Source organism: Mesoplodon mirus, assembly GCF_964341445.2.
Source record: "Mesoplodon mirus genome assembly, chromosome: 4".
NCBI lineage: Eukaryota > Metazoa > Chordata > Mammalia > Artiodactyla > Ziphiidae > Mesoplodon > Mesoplodon mirus.
The window spans coordinates 84712137-84725127 of NC_138979.1; the positions used below are offsets into that span (position 1 = coordinate 84712137).

General features: G+C 40.1%; 1 protein-coding gene and 1 long non-coding RNA gene across 4 annotated transcripts in view; one reads left to right on the top strand and one right to left on the bottom strand.

Moving 5' to 3' along the window:
• The window catches only part of LOC309801973 (ankyrin repeat domain-containing protein 26-like), a 78861-nt gene extending 76816 nt beyond the window's left edge, over positions 1–2045 (bottom strand). The window contains exon 1 of the mRNA XM_082617128.1: positions 1610–2045. Coding sequence (XP_082473254.1) covers positions 1610–1839 — 230 coding nt within the window. The 5' untranslated portion in view covers positions 1840–2045. The remainder of the gene's footprint in view (positions 1–1609) is intronic.
• Positions 2046–2059: 14 nt separating this feature from the next.
• The window catches only part of LOC309801982, a 128347-nt gene continuing 117415 nt past the window's right edge, over positions 2060–12991 (top strand). For all 3 annotated transcript variants that reach the window (XR_014293694.1, XR_014293695.1, XR_014293696.1), the window contains exons 1-2: positions 2060–2283; positions 4640–4786. This is a non-coding gene — a long non-coding RNA (uncharacterized lncRNA). The remainder of the gene's footprint in view (positions 2284–4639; positions 4787–12991) is intronic.

Consider the following 12991-nt stretch of genomic DNA (forward strand, 5'->3'; position numbering starts at 1 on the left):
ACAAAAAAAAATGTATAAATAGGAATTTTGTTTTCTTCTGGTCGTTTTCTCACTTTGTATATTTAAAATTTTTGATCTGTACTCCATCTGAAACTTATTTTTGTGAGATAAAAATCTAGTTACTTTTCTCTAAATAGTTAGCAGTTTACTCCTGCACCATTTACAAACAATTTATTTTTTCCTTCTAATATGAAATGTCATCAGTTCAAGTTCTAAAGTCTTACATATATTTGGGTGTTTGGGCATTTTCTATTCTGTTCCATTCACTTATCTGTCTTTTCAGTTGTTAGTAAATGAATAATTTGTGGGAACTTACAGCACATTTTGACATCTAGAAGGGCAAACCTTTGTCTACTACATAAAACTTTTCATTTCATCACAACAAATAAAGAAAGCATGTGTAACTCAAAAATTTTTAAACCACCATCTGCCTATTTGGTTTAAATATGGGAAGACCATACATTTTAAGAAAATGAGTCTTCCTATTCAAGGACACAACCATCTTCCCACTTCAAAGCTGTCTTCTAAGGTCCTTCAGTAGAGAACATATATACATAGGTGTACACTGATATAAAACGGATACTGCAGGCTTCCCTGGTGGCACAGAGGTTAAGAATCCGCCTGCCAATGCAGGGGACACAGGTTTGAGCCCTGGTCGGGGAAGATCCCACATATTGTGGAGCAACTAAGCCCGTGCGCCACAACTACTGAGCCTGCGCTCTAGAGCCCACAAACCACAACTACTGAGCCCGCATGCCACAACTACTGAAGCCTGCGCACCTACAGCCCGTGCTCCACAACAACAGAAGCCACCCCAATGAGAAGCCCACGCACTGCAACGAACAGTAGCCCCCACTCGCTGCAACTAGAGAAAGCCCACGTGCAGCAGTGAAGACCCAGCACAGCCAAAAATAAATAAATTAAAATAAATATTTTTTTTAAAAAAAGAATCCGTCTGCTAATGCAGGGGACACGGGTTCGAGCCCTGGTCCAGGAAGATCCCACATGCTGCAGAGAAACTAAGCCCATGGGCCACAACTACTGAGCCTGCGCTGTAGAGCCGGCAAGCCACAACTACCTAGCCCACGTTCCACATCTACTGAGCCCACGTTCCACAACTAACTGAGCTCGCGCGCCTAGAGCCCGTGCTCCACAACAAGAGAAGCCACCACAATGAGAAGCCCGTGCACGGCAATGAAGACCCAACACAGCAATAAATAAATTATTTTTTTTAAAAAGATACGGGATTGTATCTGAGGAATTTTTAGTCCAGAAGTTGATCTGTCATGAGAATTATTTTCCTCATTATGCACTTCTCTGTAACATATAACATTACGGTATAAAAATGTGTACATTAAAAATAAGATGCTGTTCATGTTTAATTTCGTTTCTGTGATTACTGACATTCAGCCAAATGACTTTAAAACTGTCAGTAAAGTGCTCTATAAGGGGAATCATGAGCGGGTCCGAAACCAGCTAAGGCTTTTTGCTGCCTATAAAGTCTGCGGGGCGCGGGACCCCACGTAGGTGTCCACAAGCCTTGGAGGGGAAACTGACAGCAGGGGCCCCACCCAGGCCCGCCCCGCCTCCTCCCGCCCGCCCCGGTTACCTGTTCATCTTGTCCCTGTCGTTCAAGCCATTCTTCCCAAGCAACAGAATCTGCTGCACTTTGGCTACGTTGCCCACGCTGGCAGCTTTGTGGACCTTCCCGAGATCCTTGTGTCGGATGTGGTACTCGGGCCGGGAGTTGACCCGATTACCGCTCTCTCTCCGCGGGCTGGTGGAGGAGCCGAAGAGCGACTCGCCCTTCTTACTTCCGAAGCCAAAAATCTTCTTCATCGCAGAGCCTACACGCTTCAGACACACCTCACCTCCCCCTCGGCTTCTCACAGTCTCCTGAGCCTAACACTAGCGGTACAGATAAGCCAACGCGGTCTAGCCACAACATCCCAGCTGGGAAGCTCCGCGGTTTCTCATCTTTCAGCCCAGAATAACCGTAGCCAAGCGATACAGCTAAACAGAGTGCGCGTGCACGCCTTGTAAGACGGCGTCACTGCGCTTGCGCACAGAGGCACGGAGCGCAGGAGTGCCCAGTGCGCATGTGCGAGGTCCAACCGTCACAAATCTCTGCGATTGTTTGTGGGACGCGCTGGGTTGTTTTCCAACGATGGTGCGAGCTGGCTGGGCGTTTCTGGACATTTGGAAATTTTAGAATCTCCCGTGAGAGAGTCGTCTTCGCATGCGACTGGGGCTAGAGTGGCGTGGAGCTTCAGGATGCAGAAGGTCTCGTCCCCCAGAGAGCTCCCCTAAAAATACTCTGTAAATCTCCTTATCCCTCAGTTTATTCCTTTCCACATCCCTCTGGGCCCCAGGCTTTCTCCATGGAATTTAACAGATGTAACTACAGAAAGCTGTTTTCATGGTTCCAGAGATTGTGGCGACAGGTGTCATCAAGTGCAAACTTAGGAGAAACCAACGCAGTTTCTCCAGGTGAAATGAAGACGCGTTTCCGCGTGCCTCCTGACCCTTCCCTGTGGCCCAGCGTTCCGTCTGCACATTTTCTTCACCTATATTTTAGTTTTTGCTTTTATTTTCCCCTAATTAAGTCTCTAAATTCAAGATTTATTTTGGAGCATGGTGTAACATATGAGAACTTTTTAAAAAATGGTTATCCACTTGTCCCAAACAATCCATCTTTCCTCACCTAGTTTACCCCTTAATCTTACATTTAATTCTCGGATGTTTTTTCTGTTTCTGGGTTTTCCATTCTGGTCTGCTTCTTATAGCGTCAGTAGTGTGTAAAATAGAAATATCTATTACAGGTCCAAGGTTTCCCTCCTTAGTCTTCCTTTTCAGTATTCTCTTGGGAATGTTTACCTCTACATTATTTGAGATGAATTTTTAATCACTATGCCAAGCTAAAGAGAGATCTTAGTGAGATTTTGATTGTAATTAGGTGAAGAGAATTTTAACTGAGAATCAGTCTCTTGTATCAGTGTATCCAGGTACATGTTATGTCTCTCAATTTGTCTTATTTTATGTCCTTCATTAGCCTTTGGTAGCTTTTTTCATTAAGTAAATCCTGTACACTTCTTGATATATCTGTATCTGGGCGCTTTTTTTTCTGTAATGGTATATTATTCTTTCATTATAATTTGTAAACGATTATTGTTTGATATCTGTGTATTCGTTTGACAACAAGAGTGAAGAACTTTTTTAAGCTATAATTTTGTAACAGGAGAAAGAGTTGATAGTTTCTGGCAGTACTTAAGGAAGGCACAAACTGGTTGGTATAGATTGAAGAATATTGAAGAATAGTATGCAGGTGAAAAAAATCAAGTAGAATGCAAACAAGTACTCTGTTTTTTATTGAAGTATAAGATCGTTGCTACAAATTTAAAAAATCAATATAGCTAAATTTCCCTAAAATTCTATTAGCCAAATTTTTCAGTAATTAGCTAACTAATAGGGACATCTAACTTTCGTGTTTCCTCTTAATAGTCTCTTTGCTCCTTTGCTTTATCCACCCAAATCTGTTTCCCACTCCTAAATCTAATCATCATAGTGACCTTATGGAATCTTATCATCTCCATTGTTATGAAACCTCTTATGCTTTATCCTTGTCCCATATCTTTAAAATTTCCCAAACTTTAAATAATCTTTTCCCTTGCTTCCATCTTTCTCTATCTGCAACTTGTGTTTCCATCTTTATTCCATTTCTTAGGAATAAAGCAAAATAGGTTGACTCCATACTCCATACTGGTAGAAACAGGCGACTGTATACAGAAACTCCTTTTAATGTAGTACTTGATCCAGTAATTATACAATTACTGTAATTATACAGTTACAATACAATTAAACCAAACCTGGTATTGTGGGTGAAACAGACAGAAGCAGAAGCAGGCTCACAACAACAGTTAATACAAAACCAGCTATCCCAAAACTCAGCAGGTTCCTATTACATTTGTTGATGATTTCAAGATCAAAATCATGTTAATGATTTTAAGAATTTTGATTAACCAAATTAAAAAGTAACAGATACCACCATTGCACAAGATGCACCAGCAAAATTTGAAAGTTTGGCAGCCATATTTTACAGCAAGACAAATGCGTAGATATTAATTTAGGTACTTATTCTTCAGAGGCCGTTTAATGCCATTTTGTGCTTTGTAGGTTGAATGATTTGACAACAAATTGCTTGGAATTAGTGACTCAGAAGTCAGGTGTCCAGACCTTCAGCAGAAATTGCTGCTGGGGGAATTCCCTGGAGGTCCAGAGGTTAGGACTCCTCGCTTCCACTGCAGCAAGCACGAGTTCCATCCCTGGTTGGGGAACGCGGCACAGCCAAAAAAATAAAAAGAAAGAAAGAAAGAAAGCAATTGTGCCGAAAAACTCTGGAGGGAGGCAGGGTCCCTGTTGAAGTGATAGCTGGTTCCAGGACAGTGTCTTCACTGGTGAAAGAGCAATGAACAAAAACAAAACAAAAAACAAACAAAAAAACATTTCTCAGGTCTATCCAGCTTAGCTGCACCAAATGGTTTTGATGTGTGTGACTGGTTTCAACTCTGATCACCCACAATTTTCTTCCTATGATACCCCAACCAGAGAATAATCTTTTGTCCTCTATTTGACTCCGCAGTACTCCCCAGTGTGACCTATGAGACCAGTAAAGGCTCCCTATTGTGACATCTGAAGAAGACTCTGACACTTGCTGATGCAGCCTGCAATGAGGGTCAAAGACACTACCAGGCTGTAGGGAGATAAGAACCACACACCAGGACTCCAGGTAGGTTGTCAAGATTTGGTTGACTCTAGTGTTTCTGTATAGACCAGAGATACTCAAGGAGTATATGCTAGGCCAACTCTGAACTTCTGTATGTCCTTGTCAAATGCTACCTGGATCCCCAAGCACTTGAAAGCTAAGATTCCCAGATTTCTTTGCAAACAGATGCCCTCTAGAAAGTTGTTGCTTGGGGACTTCCCTGGTGGTCCAGGGGTTAAGATTTCACACTCCCAGTGCCAGGGGCCCAGGTTCGATCCCTGGTCAGGGAACTAGATGCCACATGCTGCAACTAAAAGAGCCCAAGTGCTGCCAACTAAGACCTGGCACAGCCAAATAAATAAATAAATTGTTTTAAAGTAAAGTTGCTTAGAGCTCCCATGCCTATCTAAGACTCAAATAATGCCCTGGTGGTTTCCTGCATATTTATTTAATAATTATTTATTTAATATTTATTTAACATATGTTAATGGAATTAATAATGTCAGAGTAATACCTGTTTTATGATGAAAAACATGTTATGGATGCCTTAACAAATTCAGGTGGATCCAGTGTAATCACAAGGGTCCTTCATATGTGGAAGGAGGAGGCAGGAGTGTCAGAATGATGTGAGAAAGACTCGACAGGTCATTGCTGGCTTTGAAGATGGAAGGGGCCACAAGCCAAGGAATACAGGTGGCCTCTACAAGTCGGAAAAGACAAGAAAACTGATTGTCCTCTAGAACCTCCAGAAAGGAATGCAGCCTTGATGTTAGCTCAGTGAGAATCATTTCTGACCTCTGACCTCCAGAACTATACTATAAATATGTGTGGTTTTAAGCCACGAAATTTGTGGTAATATGTTAAGTGGCCATAGCAAATTATGGAGGGAGGGAGCTAGGAAGAATGGAAGAAGTGAAGATAGAGGGCAACAAAGAAGACTGGGTAGAGAGAGTCTAAAACTGCAGCACAGTTCTAACAACATTTCTGGCCAGGCCAAAGGGGAATCCTGGAGCCAAAGTCATATGATAAATAAATCCTGCATCTTCCAGGAGTGGGCCTGTATTTTACCCCTATTGTGGGTACAATGACTGGGAGCAGTCGTGGGAAGCATGGGCATAGGACAGACGCAGACGTGGATCCAGAAGGACAGCTGCTGGGGCTGTCAGTCTACTATGTGTCCCAAGTAGGTTCCCCAGTTTGTCCAGGACTGGGGCATTCTTGGGACACAGGACTATCAGTGATAAAACCAAGACAGTCCTGGGAAAACTGGCATGGTTTGTTACCCTGTCCCTAGCAGTGGAGACCTGACCTGAGCATTTTCGTGCCCAACATACCCCTCATCTCTGTGGCCCCCTTAGGATAATTTCTGCTTATCATGGCAGTTTATAGCTGGAAAGAATTTTCACCCTCTTCCTACCTTGGCTACCTAGCCAGAGTAGACACCATCTGTGACTCCTGAGATTCCATAGGCAGACTGGGGTGTTTGTAACTTTTCTTTGTAACTCTCAAACATTGAAACTCACTAGGAATGCAAGTTAAAATTTCAGCTGTTTTACTTCCATACTTCTCTCCCATAGAATCCAGACTATCCCCTGTGTCCCTGACCCCCCAGCATTGTGAGGATATGGAGCATCAGTTGGCAACGTGCCTACTTTAGCCCTTCCAACGAGGGTCTTTGCTTCCTATGAGGAGAAGGCACTGAGCTTATTTTCTCTTATTCTTCTTATTATTCTCTTATTGGTACTGAGCTTATTTTCTCATGACTACAGTCAGCCAGCAATGCACTTCCATCTACAAGAAAAATGGGTTGGCATCTCTACTTCATAAAGTCTTAAGCCGTTTTTTGCTCCAGAGTCTGTGGCAAACATAGGACCTCTTAGTTTTATAGGGAGTTGGTACCAAGAAAGGTGTAATGGCCATCCCCTTTGTGGCCAAACTTTCTTCACTGGAAACAAATTAAGCACCTCAGTCACCAACCTGGGACCCAAGTGGGTTCTAAGAGGGGAAGGAGGTAGGGCAAAAGCTTAACATCACCCCTCAGAACCTTGCACATGGGGGACCCAGTGTTAGGGGAATGAGGCATAGTTACATCCACTCACTACTAAGGTGTTCCTTCTTTCATATTTATTTTCTTATTTATATTTTCTAACTTTTCAGCAATAAACATATGTTGCTTTTGCATAGACATATAGTGATTTGTTTCTAGTTAAAATAAAATAGCTTTAAATATGTTTAAAGAAAGTTAAGATAAATATTTTCTGTTAGATTATAAAATACATAATTAGTAAATATAAAAATATAATTATTAAATACTAGCCTACAGAAGAATAAGCATATTACTGGAAAACAGTAAGAGGTGAGAATGTATTAACATAAGAGAAACTATACAAATCAATGAGAATGATGTAGATTATTAATAAATGGTTTGGGAAAAATCAATTTGTGATAAGAAGTTAACTACATATCTCAACATATACACCAAAAGAAACTCCAGGTTAGTAAAAATGTTTAGTCTTTTTAATGAAACCACTAAATATTTTAGAAGAAAATATGGATGAGTGGTATTATTTGTAAGTTTTTGAAGATTTTTCAAACAAAAACAATGGAAGTGTCAAAAGAAAATATCAGTACATTTGGCCACATAAAATTTGTGACCAAAAAATTTAGTATAGGGCATTCCCTGGCAGTCCAGTGGTTAGGACTTGGTGCTTTCGCTGCCAGGGCCGGTGCAGCCACACACACACAAAAAGTATAAATGGGGCTTCCCTGGTGGCGCAGTGGTTGAGAGTCCGCCTGCCAATGCAGGGGACACGGGTTCGTGCCCCGGTCCGGGAAGATCCCACATGCCACGGAGCGGCTGGGCCCGTGAGCCATGGCCGCTGAGCCTGTGCGTCTGGAGCCTCTGCTCCGCAATGGGAGAGGCCACAACAGTGAGAGGCCCGCGTACCGCAAAAAAAAAAAAAAAAAAAAGTATAAATGCAAATACAGATAAGGCATTAACATGTATAATTAATAAAATTAATTAATTTTATTAATAAATAATAAAATACTTAATATTAATAATTAATAAAACATTGTTTACAATCAAGGAACTAAATTTTTTCAAAAGATTTTTTATGTGTACCATTTTTAAAGTCTTCACTGAATTTGTTACAATATTGCTTGTTTTATGTTTTGGTTATTTTGGCTGTGAGGCATGAAGGATCTCAGCTCCCCAACCAGGGATCAAACCCACACCCGCTGCATTGGAAGGCGAAGTCTTAACCACTGCACCGCCCGGGAAGTCCCCTAAATTTTTTTTTTAATGATCAAAGGATACAATCAGTTCACAAATTAACCATGGGTACCAGAAGCTTTCTACTCTTACTTGATATGGATAGGGGTTCAACTTCATCATCTTGCTTCAAGACAACATTTGCTCATCAAATGCTGATAATTCTGTGGTAGTTTAATCCACCGAGATCTTGATATTCTCACTACCTTACAGGACATCAAATTTACCCATTATGTGGATGACTTCATGCTGATGGTATTAGGTGCATAGGAAATAGGAGATAGTTTGAAAGTTCTGGTCAAAATTTATTTTCCCACTGTTATGATTTATGTTAACCCTCTTAAAAAAATCAGCATTATCCATTTAAAGAAATATTTCCCCCAGAGTTAAGCACAAATCCTAAACATCACCTTGGCATCACAAGTAATTTACAAAATGTAATGCTAACCATATAATCAGTTTTAACAGTGACCAACAGCAGCTTTGGTGGATAAATGAAATTTGTGATTCGGGGTACTGAGAAGCATAGTAACAGTTCACTTTTAGAAAAGGTGTATTTAAAAAAACAGGTGTATTTTTTATAAAACCCAACCAAGAGAGACATTCTTTTTACCTTATATGTACTCCTTTAGCAACTCTTTCTTCAAATTTTATATGAGAGGATTTGAGATCTTATGACACTAAGAAGAAGCACGAACCTAAGAATCTTAAAATCTAACAAGGATGAAGAAGCATACAGAAAGTGGAACCAGGGTACAAGTATGCACTTGCCCTCCTATCAACTTCCCAAACAGGAAGAAAAAAAATCACATTAAGTTTTGATAAATTTTGAAGTCAGTTTTCTTTGTGCTATAACAGTATAAAACATTATCTTCCAGCAAAATTAAAAATAAAAATTATGAACCTTTTGGCCTAGCAGAGTTAATGCTGACAAGATGCTTCTACTTGGTGGGAGCTATGCTCCCTCCACCAGGAAACATTGTGCATCAGGCTTTGCATAGTGTTTTTTTAAAAATTAATTAATTAATTAATTTAGGCTGCGTTGGGTCTTCATTGCTGCACGCGGGATTTCTCTAGTTGCAGCGAGCGGGAGCTACTATTCCTTGCAGTGCGTGGGCTTCTCACTGCGGTGGCTTCTCTTGTTGCAGAGCACGGGCTCTAGGAGCGTGGGCTTCAGTAGTTGTGGCACGTGGGCTCAGCAGTTGTGGCTTGCAGGCTTTAGAGTGCAGGCTCAGCAGTTGTGGCACACGGGCTTAGTTGCTCCGAGGCATTTGGGATCTTCCAGGACCAGGGATCGAACCCGTGTCCCCTGCATTGGCAGCAGATTCTCAACCACTGCGCTACCAGGGAAGCCCCAGGCTTTGCATAGTTTGATTCACACATTTCTTATAATCATTCAGTCATTTGATATTTTGGTTATAGTTGATTTGGGTTTCTTTTTAGATAACGATGCTTATTTCCAAATAATATAAACAGTCTCTCTTTTGTTCTTCCTGGAAATTCTTTAGCAACCATCTTCTCCAATCCTCCATATCTTGTCTCTTCTTTCTCTGTCTTCTCGCAACTCTGTCTCTTTCATCACCTAGTTCAGAACTTCCAGGAGAGTTATACAGACATTCCTAACATCTCAAGTTTACCAACAACTGGTCTTTAACATGCCTCAGGACTGTGAATGGAGGCAACTGGTTGATCAAAGATAAAACACATCTTGTATGAAATCAATCCAGAATACTTAAGGAGTTTCACATGCTGCAGGTCTTAAAGTTATCTTTTTAATCCAGTTAACAGATCCTTCTATGTAAAAGATACTGTTAGCCTGGCACTCAGTCCTACCTTGCACATTTTATCTTCCAAAAAAGAAGGCAGATTTTCCTCAGGAAGACATTCCATCTTCTTTATTGTTACAGTCACTGCGATGTTTTCAAAGACGAAAAAACCACTTACTACTCATGTTCTCTATGGCATTATTTAACCATCTATGGAGAATCTGACCCATCTGTTCCAGTGCTCTGCCTGATGGGGGAATTAGGATCAATCTACTGAATGCCTATTATTCTTTCACTCACTGAAGATTTTTTAGCTGTCTACTTATAAAGCACTGCATTTAGTCTTAGAGATACCAGTGTTCAAGACTCCTTCCTAGAACTCAACACCAGGTGGGAAAAGGCAGACACAGAAACAATAAATTAGAGAACAGCTTTTTTCTTCTTCTTCTTCTTTTCTTTTGGCCGCGCCATGTGGCATGCAGGATCTTAGTTCCCGGACCAGGGTTTGAACCTGCGCTCCCTGCATTGAGAGTGTGGAGTCCTAACCACTGGACCACCAGGGAAGTCCCCAATAACAGCTTCTTATGAACATACAAATCAAATGCTATGGAGAAAAACAGTTGGACACGTAGCCTAAATGGAAAAGGGCTATAGAGCAAGACTAAGAAGTCATCAGCATACAGATGATACAAAAATATAGAGAGAAGCTGAAAGGACAAAGGATATATAACCTTAGAGTTTACCAACATAAAATGGAGAGCAAAGAATAAGATCCCACAAAATAATTCCTGAATTTTAACATAATCATAGAAATGTTATCAACAGAATAAAGGGGGAAATAAGAGCTGTAATCAACTAAAAGCAGTTTCTCTTGTCCCCATTTTAACAATAAATAGATCATTCTACTAAATCCCTAGATTAGCTATTTCAATATTAAAAGTATTAAACTGATAATGATTATGGAAATATAACATGACTAAATTGCATAGGAATTTTAAGGGGAAAGAATACTGAACCATAATATAGTACAATAAAATATCATATAAGGGGGAAGAGGAAATAAAATCATATAAAAATACCAAGACATTTATGTTGCTTCCATGATGTTTTGGATATTGCAAATAGTGCTGCTATGAACACCGGGGTGCATGTATCTTTTCGATAAATGTCCACTGACAGGTGAATGGATAAAGAAGATGTAGCATACATATACAATGGAATATTACTCAGCCATAAAAAAGAATGAAATAATGCCATTTGCAGCAGCATGGATGGACCTAGAGATTATATTAAGTGAAGTCAAGTCAGAGAAAGACATCATGATATCACTTATATGTGGAATCTAAAAAAAATGATACAAATGAACTTATTTTATTTACGAAGCAGAAACAGACTCACAAACATAGAAAACAAGTTTATGGTTACCAAAGCGGATAGCAGGGGGGCGGTGGTCGGAGATAAATTAGGAGTTTGGGATTAACATATACATACTACTATATATAAAACAGATAAGGACCTACTGTATAGCACAGGGAACTATACTCAATATCTTGTAATAACCTATAATGGACAGGAATCTGGAAAAGAATATATATAGATATATATGTATAACTGAATCACTTTGCTGTACACTTGAAATACAACACTGTAAATTAACTATACTTCCATAAAAATTTAAAAAAATACCAAGACATTAGAAGCTTTGTTAAAATAGTTACTCACACACATATCCCATACATGATTATGATGGAAATTACACAAATATTTCAATTTTGAAAAATCTTATGAATAGAATTATATCACCCAGAAAAGTGTTCAAACAAAAATCTGTTAATATATGTAACCACTATTTTTGACTCATGGGATATAATTAGAAGGCAACTTCATCTCCCACTACCCTTTTAAATATTCAGAGGTTCTTCTCCCAACCCAGGTTGAAAACCCTTACTCTCAAGTAATAAGAAGTCCAGAGTTGCTTTAACTCACAAAGCACTGAAAAACAATGTCCAGCCCCACATAACATACAGAACTATAAAAATGCCAAGTCAGAGTTAATCAGCTAGGCCATGCTACAGGCAGACCACCTGCAGTAGGGGTGGAAGGCAGGCATGGTCCCCTCCTTTCCTGCCTCATCCCATCCTTCCTCCTTCAGCTGGCTAATCATGGTTTCCCATGCTGCCAGGTTCAAAACTGCAGGAGGCTGTAGAGTTCTTATGTGAGATGGTTTTGAGCAGTCTGGATCTGGCAATTGTTTTAAAGCTGACTCTCTCTCTCAGGGGCATTTCCGTGCCCACAGCTGTTCTCACCTGTAACTCCCTTGACCTAAGTGAATGTAATCCATTCTTTCTTCTTAGCTCTTAAGGAATCCAGAGCCCCTCTTTGGACTATCCTGTTCTGAGGCCTGTTCACGCCTCTAAGTGGCCTTTTGTGCGGTATCCAATGTGGATCCACCACCAGGGCTCATTTTCTCTCTTTCACGCTTGACTAACGTCCTCGATAAGCACTCAAACAGTCTTTGTCAAAGCAAATGCTGAGAGTGCAGAACAGTCTCAACACATTAGCAGTTCTTCTCCTGTCCTGAGCCAAAGTAACCTACGAGTTCCTTCAGATTCCAGGTTCCCTGGGTATGAGTTACATACCTGCTCCCAGAACTGCGGGAGATTAGATTCATATCGAGTTCCCCAAACCAGGTTTTACAACCTCTCTCCCTCTCACCCTCTCTCTTTGGCAGCTCTGTAATTTCTTTTTTCATGAAATACATTCTCAAATTCATAACAGATTAGCTACCCATTATATTCCCATATGAAGCATTGATACATAACTAAATTAAGTTTCTGTTTTAAAAGGTGGGGAGGGGTGTGTGTTGGGGAATCACATTCTTGCCCAAAAGAATAGGGATTCATGTGACAAAATGGGGACAGGGGAGAATCTGCATAGAAATAAAATCCTCAGTTCAAATGTATCAACTCTCCAAATTTTATGTCCACGAATAGGTGTTATTTTTTCAATTCAAAGATCAAATCTACATTCCAACATATTTTATTAAAATATTACATACTTACATTAAGAAAAATGCTTATAACTAGCCAGATTGTAGTAACTCAGTATTTACTTTAAAATGAATATGAACAAAGAATATCTAAAAATAAAACATGTATCAATTACCACAAGTAATCTATTGAATAGGTA